General features: G+C 40.1%; 2 protein-coding genes across 2 annotated transcripts; one reads left to right on the forward strand and one right to left on the reverse strand.

Annotated features, from left to right (window-relative positions):
* Positions 1-10,708: 10,708 nt before the first annotated feature.
* On the forward strand, positions 10,709-13,038 carry LOC148724827 (uncharacterized). Its single transcript, XM_088731212.1, has 3 exons — positions 10,709-11,032; positions 11,152-11,406; positions 11,578-13,038. The coding sequence occupies exons 1-3, from the start codon at positions 10,804-10,806 to the stop codon at positions 12,651-12,653; spliced, it is 1,560 nt and encodes a 519-aa protein (XP_088587338.1). The 5' UTR covers positions 10,709-10,803; the 3' UTR covers positions 12,654-13,038.
* Positions 12,731-15,049, reverse strand: LOC148724828 (uncharacterized). Its single transcript, XM_088731204.1, has 2 exons — positions 14,625-15,049; positions 12,731-14,510 (listed from the first exon to the last, which is right to left on the reverse strand). The coding sequence occupies exons 1-2, from the start codon at positions 14,991-14,993 to the stop codon at positions 13,035-13,037; spliced, it is 1,845 nt and encodes a 614-aa protein (XP_088587330.1). The 5' UTR covers positions 14,994-15,049; the 3' UTR covers positions 12,731-13,034.
* Positions 15,050-26,929: the final 11,880 nt, after the last annotated feature.

Raw genomic sequence — 26,929 nt, forward strand, 5'->3', positions numbered from 1 at the left:
TATATAGACGAACAATCCTAAAAGAAATCTAGTTTGCCGTGTGGCTTGTAGACAGAATGAAACAGGAGGGCAGAATGTAGTATACTGGAAGTACAAACAGTTATAATTTTGGAAATTGTACTCTAATATCAGCAATTCTTATATAATCATCCTCTTTTTTTCAGAATTTCAAAGAGTTTTTCCTTTATTGCGCTTCTAAATTGATTTTTTTTTTTAAGTGTTTTGATTGGAAGTGGAATACTGTTCCAGATCGAGGTGCCAGAAATAGAGAAGGTGTCGGAAAAGTGACGTCAGCCATGTAACCTCGCAACGCGAAACCAAGGGTGGTCTTTACGATATTGTAGGTTTGTGAAAGAATAGGCTAAGATCGACGCGATACGAAACGTGTGACGACTAGAATAAAGATAGGAAAAAAAAACTACGCGAGTGACTAGTGTTGCTGTACTGGGATTTCCAACAAAGGCTCTCTTCATATTTTCAGTTCTAACTTGTTCAGCATAATAACTTTCATTGGTAACAGATCTAGTCTGGTAACTGTGGACAAATGCCAGCTTCGTGAACATATTCTTAATGTTATCAGGAACGAGACTATCGTGGACGTCGTACATTAAAAGGCTCATTTTCTCAAAGCACAAGAATGATATCGGCAACTGTTTAGTTTGTAAGAATAACGGAACTGCATGAGCTCTTGGATAAGCGAAGAACATTAGCCTAAGGGCTCTCTTCTGAAGAACTAGTAGTTTATGAAGATGCGCTTCAGCAGTGTGACCCCAAGCACAAATGCCATAGCTGATAAAGGGTAAGATTAAAGAGCGGTATAAAGTGAGAAGTACATGACGGGGAACAAAATGTCTGAGCTTGGCGATACTTCCGATTGTTTTACTGATTTTCTGACAAATGTAATCTACATGAATTTTCCATGAAAGATTTGAATCAACGAGTACACCAAGATACCTAATGTAGTCTTTCATTTGTAACAGTTGACTGGTTTTTGAATTACTATTTACCATTGTAATACCAGGATAAAAAGGAATAGTCTTTTGGTGTGAGCAAAAGATAATATAATTGGTTTTTTCGATGTTCAAGGTTAATTTATTGGCAGCTAGCCACGAGGAAACTTTGTTAAGTTCTTCGTTAATCTCAGACTCAAGTTTTTTTGTGATCCTCGTTTGCATAAATTAAACTAGTATCATCGGCGAACAAGTAAAACTGAAGTTTATTTGAAGACTTATATATATCATTTATATACAAGAGAAAAAGCAAGGGTCCCAGTACAGAGCCTTGGGGTACTCCAAGCAAAGAGGGTTTGATGAGCATCAGATATATAACCATTGACGGTCGTGCACTGTTTACGACCAATTTAAGTACAACTTAAAACAAATCATTCACGAGACCTTCGAAGCCATAACTTTCAAGTTTTGAGAGAAGAATTTCATAATTAACTGTGTCGAACGCCTTTTTCAAATCAATGAATAAACAAAAAGTGAATTGATTGTTATCAAAATTAGTAAAAATGTCATTTAGGATTTCTAGAACAGCGTGTTGTGCATGTACTATGCTTACTGCGGAATCCATATTGTGATGAATATAATATATTGTATATGTGCACGATCCTTCGCAGTAAACGCACATATACGTTTCATAACCGCAGTTCATACATATGTTTCATATGTTTGTTGTTGTTTGATAATATATTGTGTTTATTGACAAACGTGACAAGTCTTCTTTAAACCAGCTTTTCAATTATTCTGTTAGAAATTGATAACAAAGAGATTGGTCGATAATTTCCAGGGTTGGATGCATCTCCTGATTTAAAGACTGGAACTACTTTGGCGGTTTGAAGTTTGGCTGGGAAAGAACCTGAGGATACTGAAACATTAAAATTTTGAGCTAAAGGTTGGGAGATAATATGGCTAGACAATTTCAAAATACTGACCGGACATGAATAGAGTCCTTAGGCTTTGTTATTTGGTAGTAGACTGACTTCAGCTACAACTTCTGCATGCGCAGGAACAAAAGGGTCAAAGTAAAAGGAACTTTCTATTGGCGGGTCTAAGAAAAGTACTAAAATCCTGATCCAGCGACGAAGAAGGAATATACGAACCCAACTTATGTCCAACAGTTGCGAAGAAAGTGTTAAGAGAATTACTTATTTCCTTTGGGTTGAATATCGTTTCCGAGTCGGCGTTAACAAGGCGGTGTATTTATGATTGGTTACTATTAGTATTTCTTGAAATGGTATCATTTATACCTCTCCACGTTTCTTTGGAGTTGTTAATATTTTCTTCAAAATATAACGTTCATAATAGTTCTTCTTGCTTAAACGCGTTAAGCTGGTTAATTTGTTTCGGTATGATTTATAGTTCTCCCAGTCAGCATTAAAAAATAAATTATTTTTTATTCGTATTGAAGTTCGAATTCCTTTGGTGATCCATGATTTTGATAATATTTTTTCCCTGCGCCTGGAGAGAGTTTTCATCGGAGCATGCTTATTTACCAAGGAGTTTATTTTTTTGTAAAAAGTTGTGAATGATTTGTTTGCGTCAATGTTTGAAAGAATATCCCATTCTGTTTCTTGTAGTTCATAAAGAAACCTATTAGCATTGAAATTGGAGTAGTCGCGAACTTTTTTCCTTTGTTTCGAGTGGTTCAATGAATAAGGTTGTGTTGTCACAATACAGACCTTGGTAACTGGTCCGTAGTGTCGGTTACTATGTTGCCGCATAAAAAGCTGTTTTATAAATTATTTGAAAAAATATTATCGATTAACATAGCTGACTTTCCATAAACCCTCGTGGGCTTATCGACAGCTGGCAATAGCGAAAAGCTTTGCGTTAATTCTAGCAGTTCTTTAGAGTATTGTTCGGCTCAATCCCCCCGCGTGTCCATTGACTCGACCCAGGCTTCACAAAATAGTGCTCCTTCGTCAAAGAAAGATGTCCATGTTCATTAGACTGATTGGAGATCACGATATTTGACAGTTATGTGTTTAGTTGCCAAATTTTTCAGCAGGGCGACTTTCATTCAATGATTGATAGACCAGGGAAAATACCGCGCAGCTTTCAAAAAGCCAGGTCACCTTCAGACTCCTGTTCAAAGGCTTGGCAACTAAGTGGTGAACTGAAGTGGACATCACCACCGGGTGCATTGAGTTGGACAAAGTACTAACAAGCTTACAAATAATGAACTAAAACTGATAAACTGAACTGAAATAAAAAAGTTCATTTGAAATATAACAAATTCAACTCACCTCGTCACTTGACATAATTTCATAGACGAAATTGCTGCTAAAGAAATCAACATATATTTGTAAACTGTTGTAGATGTAGATGTCACAATAAAACAAAAGAACAAAGCTGATTGAATTCAAAAGCTCACCAGTCATCCATGGTTGCACCAAGAGAAAGAACGTAGAGAAGAGAAGGAATTGTATTGTGGAAGACTAGGACGAGTCAATTAACACGCGGGGGAATGAGCCGAAAAAAATGGCGAAGGCAATTAGTGGCAGCGAATGCAAAAAGATGTATATACACAAGTTAGCTAAGTTATCGGTATTTTCCTTCTTTTTTTTTAACTTTTTAGTCGGCTTTTTTCCTCCTTTCATTGCCACGGTAATATTTGGAATATTAACATTAAAACTTTTGCCACCGCGAGCAAAAAAACAACGGTAGGTCGAGTTGTCATTGTATTATTGTCTTTTCATAGGGGGTCCGTAGACCGGTTCGTACAGGGGTCCGTGGACCAGGTGCGAAGGGGGTCCATGAACTGGGGGTCAGTGTTTTCGGGTTACCCGTCTCGATTTGTGTTATCAGCCTCATCCAGCGGCTTCGGCTGATAACACTTACCTCGACCTTGATTATTCCGGATATCACAAATGCCTCATTCAATAATTTTTTATTATCATGTGCTCACTCTTCGTAACCAACATAATTTTCAGAATGCTGTGTTGTGAAATCCGCGTTGCAAAGATTCTTGTCGTATACGCTCATCCCATATGCAAACGCACACGCCGTTCGTGGCAGGCCCACGCTAAATAATGTCGAGTGTTTTCGAAATGAACAGGTCCACGAACTTCATAGCTTGAAAGCTAGCAAAATGTGCAAAGTTCATAAAGTTCATACTAGTTCTCACGAGATAACAAATGAACCATATGTGAGTTCAAACTATGAAAATACTGGCAAAACTGTGACGGCCGATTTAACAACAAAATATGATGCTAAGAAGAACACCTCACTTGCTGAAGAAATCAAGAATGTTCGTGAACACAACTTCGAAGGTGGCGCTAACAACAGCGAATTGGATTAAGGATACTGACAGAATAGTAAGGTTAAATCTATAAGTTTTGCTGTTTCGTTAAATATGTAACAGAGGAACTGTCGGGGGACTGGACACGAACTGGTCGAGCGGAGTGCTGAAGAAATTGGCAGGCATGTTATTGACGCTTTTGCGTTAGATGTTTCTGACGAGCTCACGTGGTCTAGCGGTGATAAAAGGTTGAAGTGGGGCTCTCAGATTCGGCAATGCATCGCGTTTCCGTTGACACTTCACACATTTCGTGCACCAATCTTGCACGTCTGTGGACATTCCTGGTCAGAAATACCGATCTTTCACCCTGTTCAGAGTTTTCGTCTGACAAAAGTGACCAGACTCATCATGTAACGAATAAATGGCATTTTCACGCATCGTCTTTGGAAGGACTACTTGCCACTGCCATTCAACTTTGTTTGTAGGCTTCCATCTCCGGTAAACTACCCCATCCCTAAAACTGCAACGGCCATAATGGTTCTGCCATAATCCCTACGATCCTCACTAAATACATTACTAAACTCCAAGAGTAATTCTTGAACTTGATCCACCTGCTCCGTTGTTAACTCTGATTCGGACAAATCAATATCCGGCAACTTCCGATTACTTGCTTCACCAGGTAGCACCGTAACCTCGCCGACCACTTCCGGTGATATCAACTCCTCAAGTTCAAACATAAATATCGCTGCACACTCCATCTGTAAATCTGGTCTCACGGGGTATCCAACCCCCAATGGTACCCTAGCTTCAATTGTCAAGTCAGTGTTGGCCACATTAACAATTTGCACTGTACAACACCCCTTTTCTACTGCTGATACGGTTCTTGCAACTGCCAATCCATCTTCATTAGCAAACACATTTTGAGGGTCCACTAAGACATTTTACTGCCATCCCACTGTACCATCAGTCTGCCCCACAACAAGTTTCTCTGATCTGGATGGTATTTGTGTTTGGTCACATAATCGCACCATACCCGGTTCTGGGGCTAGTTCCTCTCTGCTTAACAAAGGAGCTGATCCGCCGTTAAAACGCAAAATACCCGCTCTTATATCCACGACAGCTCTATGCACTAAACAAAAAGTCCCATCCAAGAATCATTTGCTGGGTCATCCCACGTACTACAAACATCTCCTGCTGTATTAATTCACCATTAAGGACGAAATCCAAAACAATCTCTCCCAATATGTCCAATGTTTGTCCAGCCACAGTTGTAAGTCTACGAGTGTTTGGTGTAATCCTTTTTCCTACTTTGCGACGCCATCGACTACACACATCTTCATTGATCAAACTCACCCCCATGCCCATGCCACCCGAGCCAGTGTCGCACAGAGCAACTATATCCTCGCCGACAAGGTGAACTTCCACAGACGCCGTAGGCATTGACTTGTTCCCCTTCGCAAAGTTGCTCAACGTTGGTTTGTTTACGTAATGTTTTTCGCCTGGGTCAGAGGGGGGTGGCTGGGAAGCGAGTCGACCCTCACTCACTTCCCAACTCTGTTTCCCCGGTTCCCACGCTGACACTTAATAGAGCCCTGCATATGCCCTCGACGGCCACATCCAAAGCAAGTAGTCTCCGGGCATTCTCTCATGCAGTAGCCCAGCTTATGGCAATTTCTGCATTCGATTGATCTGGTTGCCCTTCCCCGTGGAAGGGGTATCCTGCCTTGAGAGGCCTCCAGTCGTGCAATTCGTTCCTCCAGTGGCATCTTATTCTCATTACAAGTGGCGCCCATTTCTCTTTCCAGATTAGCAGCACGCTCATGCAAAGCTGCAACTTATGCCTCCTGTTTAACCTACATAAATTCCGGCTCCTGTTTTTATGTCCTCTCCAATGGTCTTTGCTAGAGATCTTACTTGTTCTTTCTCCATGACTAGTATACCCAGTTGCTCTAAAGTAAGTGTATCCCCTGTTTCTGTTATTGGTTTTTATTGGGTTCAATACTTGTAAAGTAAGATTTGGTGTTTCGTACATAATCACAATTATTACTGTACAAGCCATCGTGAGTGTTGGTTTGCACTTCGCATGGAGTTGTATGTGCTTAGTAGAAGACATGATGAACACTGTGATCTACTAGAAAAAGTTGTCAACATGACTAATGCACATGAACATAATGATGTTACAGTGTCAATAAAAGTACAACAATTCAGATCTCGTCATGCAAATTATGTATGTTATAATTGTACTCGTGTTTTGGGTGAATGTCATGGCTATAAACGAAGCCCGAGTGAACGCTCCTCGAGCGTCTAGTTTCCTTTCCTTTTTTCTCAACACACTTCTATAAATACAAAAGTCTGTACACTAAATGTAAAAAGGAATATTTACTGAGATGTCATTGCTGTTATCGCTTGGAAAGAAAAAAGGAAGAAAAAATTTCATCAACATACCTTTATAACAATAAAGTAATTTTTTTGGTCTGGATTAAAAATAAAAATCATTAAACTTTGAAAAGTTAACTACCCAGAAAATTAAGTTTGCGCAATTTACACAATTGCGTCTGAACATCCCACAGACATCAGTCATTAATTGTGAAATACCATTTTTTATTTTTTCTGTGAGCCAGAGCAATACTGAGGGTTAGTGATTGTTTAGTCTTCTCAGTTACACCTAGTACATCCAGCCATATATAAAATTAGTTCAAAGGAAATCAAAACTGATGTTCATAGAAGCATCATTGTTTTCTTTTGCTAAATGCCCCTCTTGGATTAATTAGGCCTTAGTATTGAAAACCACTCATTGATATTTGTGAATTTAGTAAGTGAATTTATCATGGTTTGAACCATTTGTTGTTACATTCTTCATTCTGTTACATTTTTCCTCTTAAGTTTATACTCTCACCTAAAGGCTGAATAGTGAACTAAGAAAATTAAAATGAGTCATAAGACGTTCATCAATATGAAGTATTCCATACTAACTAGTACATATGAAAGAAAAAGTACTTATTTACGAATGAAAATCTCACCAGAACAGTCTTGTCGTCCTCCCTGGACATATGGGACTGGTTGGCTAATCAAGATAGCTTCACAGACAGCACAGTATCAGCCAGAATTCCAGTATTCTTTTTCAAGTTGATATTTAAATTTGATCGGCAGAACACAATTATATACTAACAATGTGATTGGACAAAGAAACCTGGACAGGTAAAGGAACCTCATCAACATCACTGCCCCTATTGTTCTTGCAATTTTTCTTCAAAACACATTCCTCATCTAGAGGGGGTTTTAAATTTGATTTGTCTATCTACAAGTATGACTTCCTTTGCACTGATGAGGGCACAATGAGGACTGGGCCCCTCTTCAGCATCTTCAGTTGATCATAGTTAGATAAATCTTCAAATTTTCAATCTTTACAGTAGGAAAGCCATCTGTTATCCCTCGCTACACAACTCCTTTATAACCACTTATATATAGATTTAGCCAAGCCTAAAAGCGGAGCTCCCAAGTTCGTAATATTAATGATAACATATAAAAGACGTGCATTTTCCAAGACTCGCCTGAGACACCCCTCCCTTCGTTTTGATAGTCTCCCCTACCCTACCCGTGCAATCTGAAGGTACGTACGTACGTACGCTCGGTCAACCGCGTGACAACCAAACGAAAAGAGGTTGACCATATTCCATGGGTATGGGGCTCTACCCCACGCGTGCTTTGCATGCGTGGGAACCCCGCTACTACCAAACTCTAGCTTGGAAAGAATAGAATTTATTTCCAGCAAACAGAAAAGGAAACAAAATTGAGATATTCACTTCAACAGATGGGCCCGCCCCACTGAGTTATAGTGCTTGTTTAACTTTTCTATACTTTTTCTTGAAAGTAATCCACTTTATCAATGACTAATCCAGCCCAGCTTGCACAATCCCATAGAAAACCATAGTAAGCGCTGATGCATGCAGAGCCAGACAGGTTGAAGTGAGTCAGTCCAGAAAAAGCCATCCACTACTGCTGCCCTCATGTTGCTTTGTTTAAAAAACTTAAAGGATAACTGAAATGAGAGAAAGAGTCATGTTATTCAAGGAATTGGGAGTTTCTTGTTTTGACTTGAAAAAATTATAGGGAAAGTTTTCATTGCAGGTTTTTTGTGTGTGCGCTCATGTGGCTGTACAATTTCTTGCTGTTGTTGCTTTTTTTTCAAGAAAGGAACAGTAACCGAAAATATAAAGGCAATAAATATACTCTGACAATTTGCGTAATAATGGTAGGAGATGTACTCAAGCCGGGTTTACACTGAATCGGAATAGGGGCGCTTGTGGGTGCTTACACATTAAAGGCATGCGCAATTATTAACAAATCAAATTTGATGGGGCTGCTAATTAGAGGGGGCACTCGCTAGAAAGAGAGCGTTAATTTGATGTGTGTATAACGATATTTTAAGTCTGCAAAAATTTTCAAGCTTTAAAATTCCAAGAAGATTGTAATTAGGGTTAACATGTTTTATGACATAAATTAGCCACAATGCATGCTCTCATTGGTCAGAAGAATATTGAATATTTGCCAGTATACCCATAGAAAACGGAAACATCTTCCATTCCTATCAATGGCCACACAAGGGGCGAGTTCTCAGATTTTAATTTGTCAAAAGCCTTTGGTTTGGAGGAAACAAAGAAAACTCTTTTGACGCCATAAACTCCGTGTTTTAAGCCTTTACTTTTTGCTGTACGGTTTATAAAGTGAAAGAAATTCAGAAATTCTTGACTAGAATTCCCCAAACTGCCCGTCAAGAAGGATAAGTTGGAATGCTTTTATCTTAAGAAAACTGTAGTGACAAACTAACTGGATTTTCATCTAGATATTTACTGATTTATTTCCTGGTGAGGACAAAAACAACGACAACAACAACATTGACTTTATTTTTTTAAAATTAAAGAAATAAAGGCTTTTGTAGCCCGCAGTTAACAAAGCTATTCTAGGCGGGCTACCTAAACAGACACTGTATAGGCTCTCACACATACGCGCGCACACACACACACACACACACACACACACACACACACACACAACACACACACACGCACGCACACACGCAACAATGAAATAAATAAATAAATGAGCAAATAAAAATAAATAATAAATAATAGTAGTGATAATCATGTTAACGATTTTAATTGGGCCAGTCACACAAGGGAGATTTTAACAGGACAAAGAGAAAGCTAATCAGTTGAAATACAAATATAAGCTAGAAAGGTCAAGGTAACGCAAGTCAACATTCATCTCAATTTCAAGAATTTTCAAAAGCAAGTGAGTTAGCTCACGTTTAAAAGGTGCTTTCCTTAGCTTACGAATTTCAGGGGGGATGCCATTCCATATTTTCGCACCAACTCTAGAAAAGGAAAACAACTGATGATTTGTTCTCGCCTGTTTTATATAAAAGCTTCCAGCTACTCAGACTACGTTTACACTAGAGGAGAGTTTACCGGATTCGTAAATGTTTCCGGATTCATCAATATTGGAGTATTCGGATTCGTAGGCGTTTACAATGAAAGAATATTCGGATTCCTGACCGTTTACACACAACGACAACTCCGGGAACGTTCGAAATAAAATGGTTACCAAGCCCAGTGTTGTTTCGTTGTTCGATCGACAAAGTGAAAATGCCTCCCCCAAAAAAGGCTTTAGTAGATCCAGATGCCACTGAGGCAAATTTGAGTCAGACAGATGCCAAACCATCTACGTCGTCGGCGATTAGGTGTGGCTGACGTTAAACTTCCTTGCAATAATAAACTGCGTTTCCTCAGAAATACTGCGGTACACATGATAAAATTTATCGTCTGAACCTGCAACAAGATTAGGCAACCGAAGACCGCCAGCAATGTTAGCACCAGATCCTCAATTTTGGTTTCACCGCAAACTTAAAAGATTGCTGGTGGAAATGATATCCGGATTCGAGAAAAAAAGTGGTTACACGACAAAACTTTCCGCATTCAAAAGCTATCGGATTCAAAGTTCCCGCTTTAAATTCCGGATTCAAAATCTCCGGAGACACGACCAAACTGGTGAGTTTTTATTTCGGATTCGTCCACTTTCGTGTAAACGGAAAAATCAATCCGGTACTAAAACGTTTCGGATTCATCACGAATCCGGAACAATTTCCTCTAGTGTAAACCTGGTCTTAGAAACGAGTAGAGTAGGAATGAACCTGTTCAGAGTGAGTAAAAAGTTCAGAAATATTGGGAGGAGCACAGCGATTTTTGATGTCATGTAACAGAGAGGCAACCAATTTGAAGTAAAGCATTTTTATCGGTAGAATTCCCGAACGACTAAAAAGAGGAGCAGTGTGAGATGTATAATCGGAAAAGTACATTAGACGAAGAACCCGCTTTTGTAAAATAACGATTTTCTTTAGATGAGTATTCGCGGCTTGGCCCCAAGCAACGAGACCATTCTTCATTTGCACGTTACGTCACGCATAATTAAGAAAACCGGAAGTCGGCCATGTTGGACGATATGTAAGCGTGTTTTAGGGCACGGTCACAGTAGTGAATATGTAAGTTATCTAAGTTTGCCATGCCAACTCTATGTGCTGTAGTTGGTTGTGGCCACAACAATGTTCGCGACAAAGGAAAATACAGTTTTTTTCGAATTCCGAAAATTATAAGTCATAATGGTGAAGAAACAGAACGATTAAGCACTGAAAGAAGGAAACGATGGTTCAAGAATATTCACCGATCTGACAAAGATCTGACCGAGAAAAAAGCCGAAACAACCCGAGTTTGTAGCGCACATTTTGTTTCAGGTAAGTCAGATATTCCTGTAGAAGTTCTGGGCTTTGTTTAGCTATTAAAGTAACAAAAAACTCGGGTAAAATATTTCGCGCGAAACACTGTAAACATCAAATCACATGTGTTTGTTTAGGAAAGCCATCGGATCTTTACGATAAAAATAATGTGGATTGGGCTCCTACAGTAAATATGGGACATTCAAACATAAAGGACCCTGCTGCTGCCGCATCCCGAGGATCAAGAGCTGAGAAAAGGGCAAAAATATCGATCCAACCGGTCAAGAACAAGCGGGCTAAGAAGAAGTCTGAGGTGACAACTGAGTCAACTGACACAAGTTCAGCGAGCTCTCACGACTTTGACAACTACTTTCATGATATTCCACTCCAAGGTATTTATATTTAAAGTCATATGTTATTAATATGGTTCACTATTAATATTTCCAGTAGAATTTGTTCTTAAAAACCATTTTTCTATAGCTTGTTGGAGTGGGTATATAACTGGATGTCAATATTTTCTGTATATGAATTCTTATTCTAACATTTCTTATTTAATATTACAGAGTATGTTAGTCAAGACTCTGATTTAGACAAGGGATGTCAGTTTCATGTTGCTACACTAGAAGCATCTGTGCAGACCACAGAGACAATTATTGACCTACACAATAAAGACGAGTACACTCGCAACCTACAGTGTGAGCTTTCTGAGCTCAAGCAAAAGCTCCTTGATGCTCAGCTTAACATGGAAACATTTCAAAATAACAACGAGAAAACCCAATTTTACACTGGTCTTCCAAACTTTTTTATGTTAATTCAAGTATATCATTTAGTTCTACCATATATCAAGTCAACGAGTACTAATGCATTGACACCATTTCAAGAGCTGTTGCTTGTTCTTATAAGAGTAAGGCTTAATGTCCCACTACAAGATCTGGCTTATAGATTTCAGATAGCCTCTTCCACTGCAGGGCGCATTTTTGATCGTTGGAGTGAAGTGTTGTCTGACCGTCTTGGTTTTCTTATACATTGGCCTGACAGAGATCAACTTAGAGCCACAATGCCATCAGTCTTTCAAAAAAACTTCGGGAACAAGGTGTCAGTGATTATTGATTGTTTTGAGGTGTTTATTGAAAGACCATCTAGCTTGATTGCTCGAGCAATGACATGGTCAAATTATAAACACCACAACACTGTAAAATTTTTAATAGGTATTACTCCCCAAGGCTCTATATCATTTATATCTAAAGCATGGGGTGGTCGAGTAAGTGATAAATACCTGACAGAAAATTGTGGAATCTTGAGGAAATTACTTCCTGGTGACATTGTGCTTGCAGACAGAGGTTTTGATATCGCAGATAGTGTTGCCTTACAGCAAGCCAAACTGCATATACCAGCATTTACCAGAGGAAAGAAACAGTTGTCAGCCATTGAAGTGGAAACTACCAGGAAAATAGCAAATGTCCGGATACATGTGGAAAGAGTGATCGGACTTGCCCGGCGTAAATATACAATTTTACAAAGTATTCTGCCAATTACCTTGTTGAAAGCAAAAAGTGGCAAGCAAGCATCCATTGATAGAATTGCAAAATTATGTTGTGCCCTGACTAACTTGTCAGATTCAATTGTGCCTTTTGAGTAGTCAAAGTATTTAATACATAGTTGGTCTAGTCCTTTCAAAAATATCAGTAAATAGAAAGCAATATTTTAACAACAATATAGCAGTGAAATAAACAGTTTATTTCATGATTTAACAATGTAAACAAATTGGTTATAACTTTGCAAATCACTAAACACCATTTAGTAAACACAATTTAGTACTTAGGTGTGAGCACCCTGTCAATTTTCTATTATTATATGTGGCAGAACATACAGTGCAGTACTCAATATTCCAATTGACGTAAATGGGTATGGATTGAATGACTTCTTTCTATTACTAGTGATATCATGAACATAGTAAACACTGTTTTGTACTTGTAATTCTCTGCCTTAATTTGGTACGAAAAATATATGACTATTGCATCTAGTCCAATTTTTGACAGTCCATACACAGCCATCTACCTTTTGGGGGATTCTTTAGTCTTAGACACTGAAGGTGAAACCATTTAACTTTACAATCATCATTATCGCATCCAACTAGAGTGCTGTCTTCAATATATCGCTGGCAGATGCACCACTCTGCGCTATCATCATCAGGACTAGGTGCTACGAGTGTTGAGGGTAGTGAGGGACGGGTATAAAGCTTTCCAACAATCTCAGGTAGAATACCTATTTTAAAGAATTCTGTTACCTTGGCAACAGAAGCACTCCAAAACTCCACATCTGGCATTATCCTTTCAACATAAAGTCCATGTGGTGTCCATACGATGAAATCACAATATTCCACATTGCAAATGAACATTTGGCATTGTACTTGGTAGTAATATGCATGTGTTCTATTAAGATAGATGCTATCACTGTCATTCTGCAGACAATAGTTTTTGTCACTTATTACATGTGGATCAGTTGGGCTGAGATCTTTAGCACTGTACGGACATTTAATTTCACAAACACCTGCCCCACAGCATTTGCAATTGACCAATCCATCTGGTGATGCTCCAATATGAGGCCACTGCTTATTTATTTGCAGTCCACTATCACAAATACTAAAGTCATCATGGCATCTGTTCGTTTTTTCTAAATAGGCCTTACGGGCATTGGTCTCATTTTTACAGCCCCATGCTGTTGCTGCACTACTAAACTTAGTAGACTCTGGGTAGCAAATTCTCTTAATAAGGCTTGGGGAGGGCCTGCTGATGTTTGTGTGGCATGCAGATTTAAAGTTTGAGGCTGTTATCCTTCCTGCCCTCTGCTTGTACCATACATTAGTTGATGCCTGCTCTCTAGTACCCTCCTCAATAGCCTTTATTTCTTCATCTGTTATTGAAATCTGTAAGCTTATGTCTATGCACTTACTAAGAAGTTCATCATAGTTTAGTTCTGTAGCATTTGCATCATAGAGGTGGGTCAATGGTTGGGGTAAAGCTGCTTCTTTAGGGATATACTTGGTATTGTATGGGGATACTAGAGATAAGATGGCAGGCTTGCTGTCGGACAATGAAATCTTTTGAAAAAAGTTCAACTGTTCTTCATAACTCGTTATGGTTAGTGGTCTTTGAACTACTTCGTCACTGTTTCGTAGAGCTGTTGGTACTTTTTTGTCTTCAAGGAGTTGTGAGTGTTTTTTCTTTGCTGAGGTGAAATCGATTTCCTCTATAGCTGCATAAGGTATTTCTTTAACATAACCTGGCATCAGCCATTGACTTTTGGTTTGGGTGCAGGTTGTTGATGAATGCATTCGACACGCAGCTTCTGAAGCAAACAATATAGCAGCAACGTGAGAACAGCACTCACTTTTTCCAGACATACAGTCACAATGTGCTGTAATAACCTTTCCTGAGTATTCTGCCAATATCCAGGCTTTTAATGGCTTTTCACTCGCTCTTTGAGAGTGATTTACCTGAAAATAATTAGAAGCAGTATTTTTAACATACGTACCTACAATAATAAACTACCAGTAATTTGTTGTTGTACAACCGAAGCTATAGAATAACTTAGTCAAACCTTAACTTACCCTTGTTAATACGACAACTGTAGTTTCAGTAACTTCCTTCATCATCAGTGTATTCACCCATCCAGAAATGAAGAAATTAAAGGCATCCAAAGACTTGTAAGCCTTCATCTCAGAATTGGTTGCCCACGATGTTTGAAGGATCAAATAGTTCACTATATCAGGGTATTCGACGCCAGGAATTAGCCCTAAATCTTCGCTCAAATCACTTTTTCTTAAATCAAAAGGGTCAAAACCCACTAAGTTAGCTTTTTGCTTGTACCTTTCCCTAGTAGGACCATCTAAAGTATAAAAATATTCCGAAAAAACCAATGTATCACTTGAAGACGCCATGTTCGCTTGTAAATTTATGATTTGCATATCGTCCAACATGGCCGACTTCGATGACGTAACGTATTTTTGTCACGTGGTTGCAAATGAAGAATAGGAAATATGCGGTTCAATGAGCGAGCGGTAAATGTTTATAAGAGTAGTGAGCGGTACCAAGTGTCTTAGTCTAGCAACAATACCGATACCTTTGCTTATTTTCGTGGAAATGTAGTTAATATGGTGCTCCCAGGAGAGATTACCGTCAATTAGAACACCTAGGTATTTAACATATGTCTTGCGTTCAAGAGATACCAATTGCTCCGAGTTATTATCAAGTATTTTAAGGTTTACTTCTCGGTATCCACTTGCAAAGTGGTTGTGCACTCAAGATTTGTGGCAGTTCTGTTTGCTATCTGAGATTTTAGCTTTTATTGAGAGTTTTTGCCAAGTTTAAGCATTTTAAACTTTCTGCAAATTTTCACGAGGACTCCAAGATTAAATTCAAGCTGAGTCAATAGAAGCAAAGTTTGGTTGAGGTAAAGGGTGTACTGTGAGTAGACAAAATAGCTGGACAGTGTTTCAATGAGTGCAGACAGCTTGATGTTGTTCTCTTCCAATTTTTCGCATTTGTTTGCAATGTTTGTGAAAGTTTTGTTTGTGATGTTTGCAAAGTTTATAAACCATGAGGAATAGCCTTGTGGTTTACAAACTTTTCTCGTGTTCGCCTAACATCCCGCGTAATTTATCAGCCAGTAAACCATAAGAAAGTATGATATATTACTTAACTCCACTGAAGAACCTATTCACCTAGGTTACCTGGTAGCTTAACACCAGAGCTGCGGCTGTCGGTAAATCTCATGTAATTCATTCACGGACAAAACAGCAGGAACCAATCCTTCTCAAGGCTTGGAGCTAAAATCTGGAACAAAATCCCGTAGTCTTCGAAATTAAAACCAAAGCAATCATTAAAAAAACACCTTTCGACTGAATTGCTGCTGATTTTAGTAGATGAGGGGGTGTATGCTGATGTATATAATCTCGCTGATAAACTATTCCTTAATTAAAAGCTATCCATTTAAATAAAAGTCAGACAATACGGGCAGTCCATGTACAAACCATTACTCACCGAGACATTTCCAGCATTCTCAAAGTAGCAAGGGTTGTTACTGAGCCCCGACTTGCTTTTCTCGGCGACGGCGATGAGGGATCCTTGGGTGATGCTTACGAACCGAATCTGTTTGTTTTTTCAAATACAATCTCCTAGCTCGTTGTGACAATCGAAATGGAAATCCGGTGACTTCATCACTTACAAGCACTTCTAAACAGTAGACAAGCGACGTATCCCTTTTATAATGAGCTCCGGAGCGGCTGATTACAACAGCACGACCATTATCAGAAAACATTGGGTATTCTTGACCGACATTTTTATTTAGCATTTTTGAAGAAACTGCTCGAAGAGAAGACTCGATCGGAATCTTCGGTCGATTCTGGAATATTGAAGTGACGAGGTCTGATCGTAAATGTCATCAAATTTCGTGTCTTTTTCAAAACGAGACAAATTCCAAATTTGGTATCAGAAATAATAACAATAAGAAAAATTGTCATGGACTCGTTGGAAAGACTGTGGTTTACTTAAGAGACCGCTGGTTACATAGTCCATTTCCTTTGTGACTTTCCATTTTCCTTCTCCTAATTATTTTAATTCCAGGGGCCTTTCGTGAAGGTACAAACAAGCCGAGTATACGGCCCCATTTTATACTCGCACCTGGCAAAGCTGGCGTCGGACTTGTCGCAAGGAGAACCTCGTTCCCACTTTTAATCTCATTCGCCCCGGGAAGAACTGCTTGCTGAGTCAACCAGTCCGGTCTCCCACGCGCTTCCAGAGAAATCTAGTCGACTAGCCACGAGTCAAGTAAAATCTACATTCGCTATATTCGCCAGAGAGCATTGAACTTTTGTGCTGGTCAAAATCATTGCTGCTTAGAGCCAAGATATCGGCTTTCCCAGGTATTTAATTTTCCGAAGCTTATTTTCTTAATTATAATCAGCTCAAACGGGTACATATTCCATCCAAAGATCTTGTAGCTTATTACTGTGCATGTATTAGATCTGCGAGAGACTACGCATTCCCAGAGTTGCATTACGCATTACCTAGGTATCTACAAGTTGAACTAGAGAGAGTCCAGAGGAGGGCTCTCTCGTGCATTTTCCCGAGGATATTATACGAAAATACCCTTCAGCGTGCCGAAATAGACAACCTACGAGATCATCAAGAAAAACTGACTCTGCAACTCTTTCAGTCGACAACTAACAACCTGTTTAGCGAGATCTACGACCTAATTCCAGCCACCAACAAGCCAGCAAACAACCTCAGAAAGAAACGGATATATCAACTGCAATCTACCAAAACGAAGAGACTGACTGTGTTATGGTCTCTGTTCTTTTCGCCGCGCAAAGGCTCTCAGGCTAGTTCAAATTTGTAATCGCTCTGAGGACGATTGTTTTTTCGCTTGCACAGTACTACAAGGCAGTTTATCGTCGTTATAAGTCTAGCGATTCAGTTTAGAGGTTTACTGCGTGGGCTAGATATGTAAGTACACGATCTTTTAGTTTATTGTTGTTTTCACCCGTTTCATTTCATCTCTGAAGGCTGGTTTTCACTTGCGACGGAGTCGTAGTCGGAGTCGTAATCAGAAGCGTGGAGCGATACGATTTAGTGAAAATCAAACCGACGGAGTCGGAAGCAGAACACCGATTCGGCCTATGACTCCGTCGCTTACGATCTAGTGAAAACTGCATTGTCAGAGTCGGAAGCGGAAGCGGAAGAATAAACCAATCACAATGCTCGATTCCATCTTTCCAAAATGCACAAATAGCCATAACAAATTTAAACGCGTGAGCTTGACTGTAAAATTACGAAATTAAAAGTTAAAATACTCGAAACCTACCGTAAGTACAATTCACAATCACCAAGTTTTAGTTCGCTGACGAGGTTAGCATACTCTTCCTAAGCTGCTCGACGTCGATAGATATCACGAACCAAAATTTCTTTCTTTTTCGAACGATATTATTCCTGTATTGTCTCTGCCTGCGCAAAATAATGATAAATAGGAGCCAAACTTGCTCTTCCTCCGCCATGTTGTCTTTGGCGCCAATTTTGTACTTTAGCGGGCCTGAAATAAAGCATTGTGATTGGTTTATTCTTCCGCATCCGCTTCCGACTCTGACAATGCAGTTTTCACTAGATCGTAAGCGACGGAGTCATAAGCGGAATCGGAAGAAAATGGAAACGTTCTGATTCTTCCGACTCCGATTCCGTCGAGCTTATGACTCCGCTTACGCACCCGATTCGCCTTTAATCTACCGCTTATAAGCGAACCTAATTATACCAAATTACCGCATACATGCTGATAAAGTAGGACCTATTTACCTACTGAGATTAGATTACCGAGAACAAAACAAAGGCCAAAACAAAACAAAACAAAGGAAAATAAAACAAAGGAAATGATTTCAGAATGTTTTTCTGTTCTTCAGTAATCTTCACGCGTGGAATTTTATCCATGATCTCTTTTTACCAGATGTAAAAGCGATGAATTTTCCTCTTTCGCTTGAACCTTGCCACATGTCAAGTGCGACTGCGATACCGAAGACATTCTGAAATCATTTCCTTTGTTTTGTTTTCCTTTGTTTTGTTCTCAGTAGGTAAATAGGTCCTACTTTATCAGCATGTATGCGGTAATTTGGTATAATTAGATTCGCTTATAAGCGGTAGATTAAGGGCGAATCGGGTGGCTTACGACTCCGTTGTACGATTTTCAGTGGGTCATAAGCGCTCTTACGACTCCGACTCCGACTCCGTCGCTAATGAAAACCAGCCTTTATTGCTGGTTCTCATCTAAAATATCCCCATTCGAATCTTGACGCTCCACCGATTTAATTTCGATCGCCGCAGCTTTAGCCACAGACTGACTCATTTATTATAAGTGCAGCAACGAACTAATGTATAATTAAATGATGTATGGATTTTTACACTTTTTGTACTTAGGAAAAATTGATAGATAAGTGTTTGCGCTTTATACGATTTTTTCCGCAATTTGTTATAAATTCACGCAATTTGGTTGTAAGAATGCAGGATGATTTTAATAAAACGCCGTCTATGTATGTATCTATCCGTTTAGATTCTCCAGAGTTTGTTTTAGACGTTATTCGGCGTGGGTTCAGGCTTCCTTTTGTGGAGTATCCGCCCCTGTGTTTTTTGCCCGTAACAAATCAGCCTTTCGGCATTCAGAATTCGTTACCCAGGCAAATAGCTGAGCTCTTACCAAATGGCTGTATCGTTGAACACAGTGTTCCTCCATTTTGTGTTAACTCATTAGTAATTGATCTAAGACACTTTAACAGTTATGTGGTCAAATTTAAGTTCAAGTATGAAGATCTTCGCTCTTTGTCTCAAGTGTCGAGGAAGGCCACGGTTTTTTTACATGGGACCTCAAATTGGGGTAGAACCACGTGGGTATCTGTTCAGAGCATCAAGCGTTACCTCGGCTTTACGTGGTCAATCGATAGCGTGTTCTTTTTGTGTGTGTGTGTGTGTGTGTGACAGTTTTGTCTTTCGGCCTTAGTGGCGCTTGTTATTCTTTTGCCAAATTGTTGAGTCCGTTGATGAAGTGCTGGCGTTCCAATGGGCATACCAGCTTTGTTTATCTTGAAGACGGTTTTGGAAGCCAGCCGGATGTGTGTTCTGCTGTCGCGCCCGCAACTTATTCAGAACAAAGAGCTAGATTCTGCAGGTCTTCTTGTTAATGAAGAAAAATCTATTTAGCAACCTATGCAGATAGGCGAATGGCTGGGTTTTGTAATCAATACAAATGCAATGACTTTTCAAATTCCAGAAAAGAAGGTCCTCAAGCATAAAAATCTTTTGGGCACCGCAATCACGGACGAGTAACTTTCATATCGCAAATTAGTCAGAATAGTGGGCTCCACAATTTCGGTTTCCATAGCAGGGAGTTCTATTTCATGTCTTTTCACTAGACAAATGCAACCGGCGATCGAGTCTCAGTCAGGATGGGATCACGCCTATCGTTTCCCTGCTGAACACTTTTGGAAGAGTTGAAATTCTGGTACTCGAACATCGATTCATGTAATGGTTATTTTCTTCGACCTCCGGCTAATACGTCTTTTGTCGTCTTCTCTGATGCAAGTGATCTTGTCGCCTTTGGCAGATTTTCAGCATCGTTGGACGTTTTAACGGCCACCGGTATGTTCACGTCTGATGACCTTGGCCAAAGCTCTACTTTTCTAAACCCGAAAGCTATCTACTCTATGTTACTGTCCTTCGCGGACCGGCTTACGCATAAGAAGGTAAAAATTTTCACCGATGGTCTGAGCGCCGACAGAAGAGTGTCCATAGGTAGTTCTAAAGGGCACCTTCATTCGGTTGCATTATCTATATTTCAGGTTTTTTTTTTTTTTTTCTTTTTACATGGGATATATCACTCGAGTCCCAGTGGATTCCAAATCACTGAATGAGAAAGCTGATCAGCTCAGTAGGTTTTTCGATAAAGATGAATCCATCTGTTTTCCGTCTAGTGGATGCTAAGTAGGATTCCCACGAAATCGACTGTTTTGCAACTTATTACAATGCTCAGCTCCAACGATTTAAATCGAAGTTCACTTCTGGCTCCATAGTAGGGTGGACGCCCTAGTGCAAGACTGGAGTGGCGATAACAACTGGATATGTAGCTCAGTCAACCTCGTAGTCGATTCCGTCCATCATCTGACATAATGTGCCGGTGGCGGAACCTCGATCATTCCAGAATGGGCCTCGTCGTATTTTTGGCCTTTTCTACGCTAGGAATGTCAAGTTAAGCCGTTCGTGGTAGAAGCTTTTGCCCTCCCAGCGATAAGCAACCTTCTGGTAGAAGGGCCCGGACAGAGACAAATTTATCTATCCGTCGGTCTTTCGCGGCTGACCAAAATTCAGAATGTTAGCACTACGTTTAGACTTTCGGTGAGTTTCCTTTTCTATATCCACATAGCATGTAAACGTGTCTTAATTGGCGTGCTTTTATGATTTTTTTGCAGTTTTTGAAGCATGTGTTGGCCCTATTTGGTCCGTGTTCTCGGCCTGATTTGGCCTGTGTTGTTGGCCTCATTTGGTTGATGTTTTTGGCCTGATTGGGCCCATATTTGTGACCTGATTTGGCCCGTGATTTTGGGCCTTGTTTGGCCCTAGTTTGGCCGATGTCTTTGGCCTAATTTGGCCCGCGATTGTGGCCTTATTTGGCCCGAAGTTTGAGCTGGCGTGGTGTTAGCAACCTTGCTAGTGTAGCTCAGTGGCATGCTTTTTGAACGTTAGGGGATTTTTTTTCTCTGGCGTTGCATTTTATCGCGTCATTGTCTTCTTTGGGATTAGTGCGATATTGTTTTCTAAATGTTCATTGTTCTACTAAATGTATTATTTATCATAATTTGCTGTTATTATCGATCGCCTGTTCAAATTAAATGGTTTTGAGACGGGAGTATCGTTGTTTTTGTTTCAGATGTTCTTCTTTCCGGGATCTGGTATGAAGCATCAGGACCAATCGCTTCGTCGTTTGGTTCCAGGCCTTCTGCATTTGCAGCCAGAATCAAAGGCTCCATTAACTGTGTCTAAGTATAAGTCGGGCTGGTAATGGGTGCCTCCCCCATTGAAGTTGCCCTCTACGGAATTAGATGGGGTCATACTACAACCGGAATGGAGTTGTGCCCCACTAGTCATCCACTCGTGAAGTCATCTGCCGAGGGAGCAAAAAGAAAGCTTGCTCGTCTACTGTAGCCCAAAGAGTCTTTGTCCGTCGAGACAGCGCAAGCTATTGCTGAAGTTAATGTTAGGAGTAATTCTCTCTCTGACGTCTGCTTTTTATTTACTTTGCTTATTGGATTTTACGGATTTTCTCGTGTTGACGAAATCAAAAGTTTAAGTGTTAAGGACCATAATACTCGTATCATGTTTAAACGTCTCTGGCTACCGTAAAGCTATAGCATAAATTTTAAGGTATTACTCTTAGTACACAAGCGCCTTAATGGCTTGGCACCAAGTTATCTATCTGAAATTTTACACTACCATAATAGTCCACGTTTACTTCGTTCTAGTTTTCAAAATCTTTTAGCTGTGCCTAGATCCAGGTTAAAGACGAATGGTGATAGAATTTTTTCTGTAGTTGCTCCTAGGATATGGAATCAGTTGCTTCTTGAAGTCAGGAGTGTTACCTCTACTGACCAGTTCAAGACGCAGTTGAAGACATACTTATTTACATTGGCTTATGATGGCTAGTTTTTAGTAGCGTAGTTTAGTTAATTTCATTGTAGTAATTAGTAGCTTTTGTAGATATGGTTTAACCATTGTTGTACAGAGCTTTGAGCAAGTAGTGGACTCAGCGCTCTAAGAGTATTATAGCTACAATGGCAAAGACTCTATGTACTCATTACATAGATCCTTCGACCATAGAGCTATTATTAGCGAGTCGCTTCATCCCTCTAGATAAGGGAGAGGGTGCTGTGAGGCCAATAGGAGTCGGAGAAGTGATCAGGAGAATATGCGGGAAATGCGTCATGATCATAGCCAAGCGGGACGTTGTTGAGGCAAGTGGCTCGTTACAATTGTGCGCGGGGGGCAGAAATCAGGGAGCGAGGCTGCAATACACACTATGCATAGAATCTTCGAAGCAGATGACACCGACGTGATCCTGCTGATTGATGCGTCTAATGCATTTAATGCCCTTAATAGGGCAGCGGCTCTACACAATATCCGCGTGCTTTGTCCTGTAATTGCAGTCTACGCCATAAACACCTATCGCCATTCCGCCCGGTTATTTATCACCGGTGGTAAAGAGATAACGTCAGCCTAGGGAACAACTTATTATTGCTATCGGTGGTGATCACATGACAATTTATGTTGCTAAGCGCAAGAATAACCAATACCGAGATCATACTTCCTATCATTCCAGATCAGCAGTCTACTTGTCAGGTTGCCATAACCGAAAAGCTCATTAAGCTCTTGCCGGAGTCGTTTGTTTCCGGATATCTGCTTGTGAGTCGTATAGATAAGGCTATGTCTTGCGATTTTTTCCACTCTAGCAAAAGGGTTTTTGTAACTACTCTTGGAGATTAATTTAAAAGCACATAGAGCTTTTCGTGGAAGGTGTGTCCGAGTTCAGTATGCATAGTATTTTAATACAAACATAAAAAGTTTGGTGCCGCGTCCGACCCCGCTTTAGGCGAATTCCAGGTGACACACAGGATATAGAAGCGGGGTGGAAGTGTCCTTCTTCAAAATGTAGATATATTGAGCACATAGTTGATGACCGTTTAAGGTTACCGTGCACCTTCAGGGGTGTCTCGCGTGAAAGCGATGTAGCGCGTCCGGTTTAAACTCTAGATATCTAAACCCCTATATCAAATTAAAGCTTATGGGACTGGCTATCAGACTATACCAAAGATTTTGAAAAAAACATGAATTGTCGAATTTTTCACGACTTCTAAACGCGAGCGCCCGAATCACCTTTTAAGAGCTACAAGTCAAAGGAAATTTGTTCGATTGCTCCCTAAATACGTTTTTTTCAAGAGCGATTTTTGTACCATCACTCCACATTTTTTTAATCCTATTTCAAAAATTTTCTGTAATTTTTCGCTGAAATTGAATATGGCAAATCGCAGACACGTTTTTTAGTGGTTTGGCCCCGGAAACGGAGGAACACATTAACTGAGCGAAAAACAAACGTTGCTTTAACACGTAACGTTCAAAGGTGATTCGGACGCTCGCATTTAGAAGTCGTGAAAAATTCGACAATTAATTTTTTTTTCAAAATTTTTAATATAATCTGATAGCCAGTCCTATAAGCTTTAATTTGATATAGGGTTTAGATATCTACAGTTTAAGCCGAACGCGCTGCATCGTTTGCACGCGAGACACCCCTGAAGGTGCACGGTAACCTTAAGCGTATCAAAAGCGCTTTTGCTTTAATTGAATTGTTTAACTATTCTAATAGCTGCTTAGTTGTAGTTTGCTTATACAGTGTCTATTTAATGCAGTAGTCCTGACGGGGAACGCAAGTTGTGTCTGGCCCGTCTCAGATTTCCAGCCCTTTTTCCCCCCTAGAGGTTTTGAGGGCTGGTTTTTCCTGGTTACCCTGGCACGCTCGCTAAAATGATTTTATCAATTCTTTTACATCAATTTGCATTATATGTTGCTGATTAAAGCGCGGATATATGGCGTTTACCACACAGGCCATATTCCATTATTCTCCATGATTTGTAGTATCTTGCACTCATTTTGCGTATTTAAGTTAGTGCAGAGATATGTAACCCTACATTTCAGCGATTTCTGAACGTTTTTTAAAGCCTTCCACGAAAAAAATGGATCAGCTCTCGTCTATTCCCTGGCACCCAGTATGTTCATCTTTTTATCACAGGACTCGATGGCATTGCAAAAGTTTTCTAACTGGTAGCTTCGTTTGCAAAGGAGAGCAGGAAAAAGCTACAAGGACAATAGCGATAGCTCCCAGGTTATCGGTTGCAATTCTCCCTTGCAGTTCTCGACATTTTGCCCTTTACAACTCCCTATCTTACCAACTTATATAAACAACATCTTTCATACATTTAACCTTTAATGACACTCGACCAACGAAAGTACATGTTTTCAAAATTGTCTGTTGTATCATATACTTCTTTATCACTTTGGCTGATAAAAAAACTTTTCGAAGAATGTTACCGGGCTAAAAATTAACTCCAGTGCTTGGTGGCCAGTCGGACCAGTTTCCTTGAATCCTTAGTGGCCCATCCCAAAGTGAAGTTACCTTCGATTTCCTCTAGTTTAAAGTGAAAAACTTGAATAAACGCCCCATGGCTTTTATTCGAGTTTATTCAATCACGGAACTCTGGATAAGTCCAGAGTCACGTGGCAACCACAAAATCAAAATGACGTCTATATGTAGTAAAATTCACTAAAATGGATGATCTTAGAGCCCAGGCAAAGAAACGAAGAGAAAGGTAGTCCAATTAAACTATATACTGAGTTTTATTTTTAACTTTGTACTTCCCATAATTTACATTGCAACTTTTCGAAATTCTGTAGCATGGTCGCAGATCGGGCGTTCAAACCTTAACTTAAGGTGGCCACAGTCAGTTTTAACTCGCCACTGGCGACCGTGCGACCGCCAATTTTTAGACCTGATTTAACTTACATGTACTACTTTAATATATTCACGAGCTAAAAAATCGAACTCATGCTTCTCTCCAAGAGGGATTATCGTATTTAAAGCTTTTTCAGTTGTTTACTCTCTAATTAACACAATGTTAACGTGTTTGTAAATTAAATGATAAACTTTTTAGCAATAAACTTTTCTTCAGGATTGCTTATGGTGGCTCAAGCCTCTGCTTGCCCTCTCGCGTCTTGGTGGCTGCCTTTGAAAGGTCGAACATCTTTTTTCTGTGGATTTTGAAAAATAATTCAATAAATAAAAAAAATTGGAGCGGCGCCGCGTTTCAATATTGGACCTACCATAATAATCAAGAAATGTTGGTAAGAGCTGCTTAAGTTAGTAATAAAGACATTATTGGCATAATCTTAGGGGAAGTTGTGCAGCTGACAATGTACGACTGCTTTCCCAGGTGTGGTGTCCTGTGGACATTCGGAACTATACACAGTGGTCAGGTGACCGAGAGAGTGTGCGTGTATGTGAGAAAGAGCGGGAGTTCGAAGGGTGCGAGTCATTGACCTTAGTGGCTCTAGGAATATTACATTGGCAACGAGGATTGTCCAAATATGAGTGAGAAGCACTTACCACCGTTGGATTTAGCCGGACCGGCTCCGCAAGTCGCGGACAGGTGGCGTAAATGGAAGCGCGCGTTGGAATATTACGCCGAAGGAAAGGGCACGGACAATGCTCGTAAGGAGACGTCTCAACTTTTTAATTTCGCCGGTATGGAAGTGCAAGACATATTCAAAGACTTACAAGATCCTGGTCCTATCCCAGCGGAGGGTGATAACGCTTATAAGGTTGCTATTCGCAAGCTGGATTCCTACTTTCGCGTCGAGGAGAATATTCCTTGCGAGCGCCATGTTTTTCGTCAGCTGTCACTGCAGGAGGGGGAGACCGCTGACCAGTTTATGGTACGCCTAAGAAAACAAGCTAGGCATTGCAATTTCGGAACGAGTTTGAAAGACAACTTGAGGGATCAGGTGATTGAGAAGTTAATGGATTTTGAGCTGAAGAGGAAATGTTGGAACACAGGAAATATTACACTGGAAGAAGCCTTAGATAAAACTCGTGCTTGGGAAGCGGCTGGGAGACAAGCAACAAACATGACTGTGAACCCAGTGGTAATGGAAGAAGACAGCGTCAATGCAATCAAGACGAGACTAATAAAAAGAGATTATAAGCCCAGAAAGTGCTACAATTGTGGAAGAGAGGGGCATCTGGCCATTGATAGGAGTTGTCCAGTAAAAGGAAAGAAATGCGCAAAATGTGGGAGGTATGGTCATTTTGCTTTGTGTTGTAAGGCACAGAGCGGTAATTATGCAACTGGAGGTAAACCGGATCAGCGAAGGAGGGATTCTGATAGACGCCAGTCTTACAATGCTACCTGCGTGGGCGATCAGAACGCATCTGACAGCGAGGAGACTGCATTTGCAGTCACAGAGAATCAAGGAGAAACATGCAATGCAACCCGTCTTAAAGAAACAGTGCTAGAAGTGAATATTAATGATATTACAACAAGAGTACTCATTGATTCAGGGTCAGTAAGTAACCTCATAGGAATGAAAGAATATGAAGAACTTAAGGCCCAAGGCCTTAACGCGAAGATGGAGGATTGCCACAAGCGGTTGTATGCATATGGCGGGAGGGACTTGGAAGTGATTGGCCAGGTTAAAGTTGAGATCTCGGCAGTGTCGAAAACGTGCAAAAGTTAGCGTACTCACGATTTATTTTCTCGGTACGATTTTGCTATTACAC

The sequence above is a fragment of the Stylophora pistillata genome, chromosome 8 (assembly GCF_964205215.1).
Source record: "Stylophora pistillata chromosome 8, jaStyPist1.2, whole genome shotgun sequence".
Lineage (NCBI taxonomy): Eukaryota > Metazoa > Cnidaria > Anthozoa > Scleractinia > Pocilloporidae > Stylophora > Stylophora pistillata.

What these genes read in the sequence shown, in the direction of transcription:
- LOC148724827 (XM_088731212.1), top strand. Translation starts at nt 10,804, where the DNA reads ATGCCAACTCTATGTGCTGTAGTTGGTTGTGGCCACAACAATGTTCGC. An exon ending in TAGCGCACATTTTGTTTCAG is followed by an intron (nt 11,033 to 11,151) that starts GTAAGTCAGATA and finishes GTGTTTGTTTAG; the next exon opens with GAAAGCCATCGGATCTTTAC. An exon ending in TCATGATATTCCACTCCAAG is followed by an intron (nt 11,407 to 11,577) that starts GTATTTATATTT and finishes TTAATATTACAG; the next exon opens with AGTATGTTAGTCAAGACTCT.
- LOC148724828 (XM_088731204.1), bottom strand. Translation starts at nt 14,993, where the DNA reads ATGTTGGACGATATGCAAATCATAAATTTACAAGCGAACATGGCGTCT. An exon ending in CAGTTGTCGTATTAACAAGG is followed by an intron (nt 14,511 to 14,624) that starts GTAAGTTAAGGT and finishes AATTATTTTCAG; the next exon opens with GTAAATCACTCTCAAAGAGC.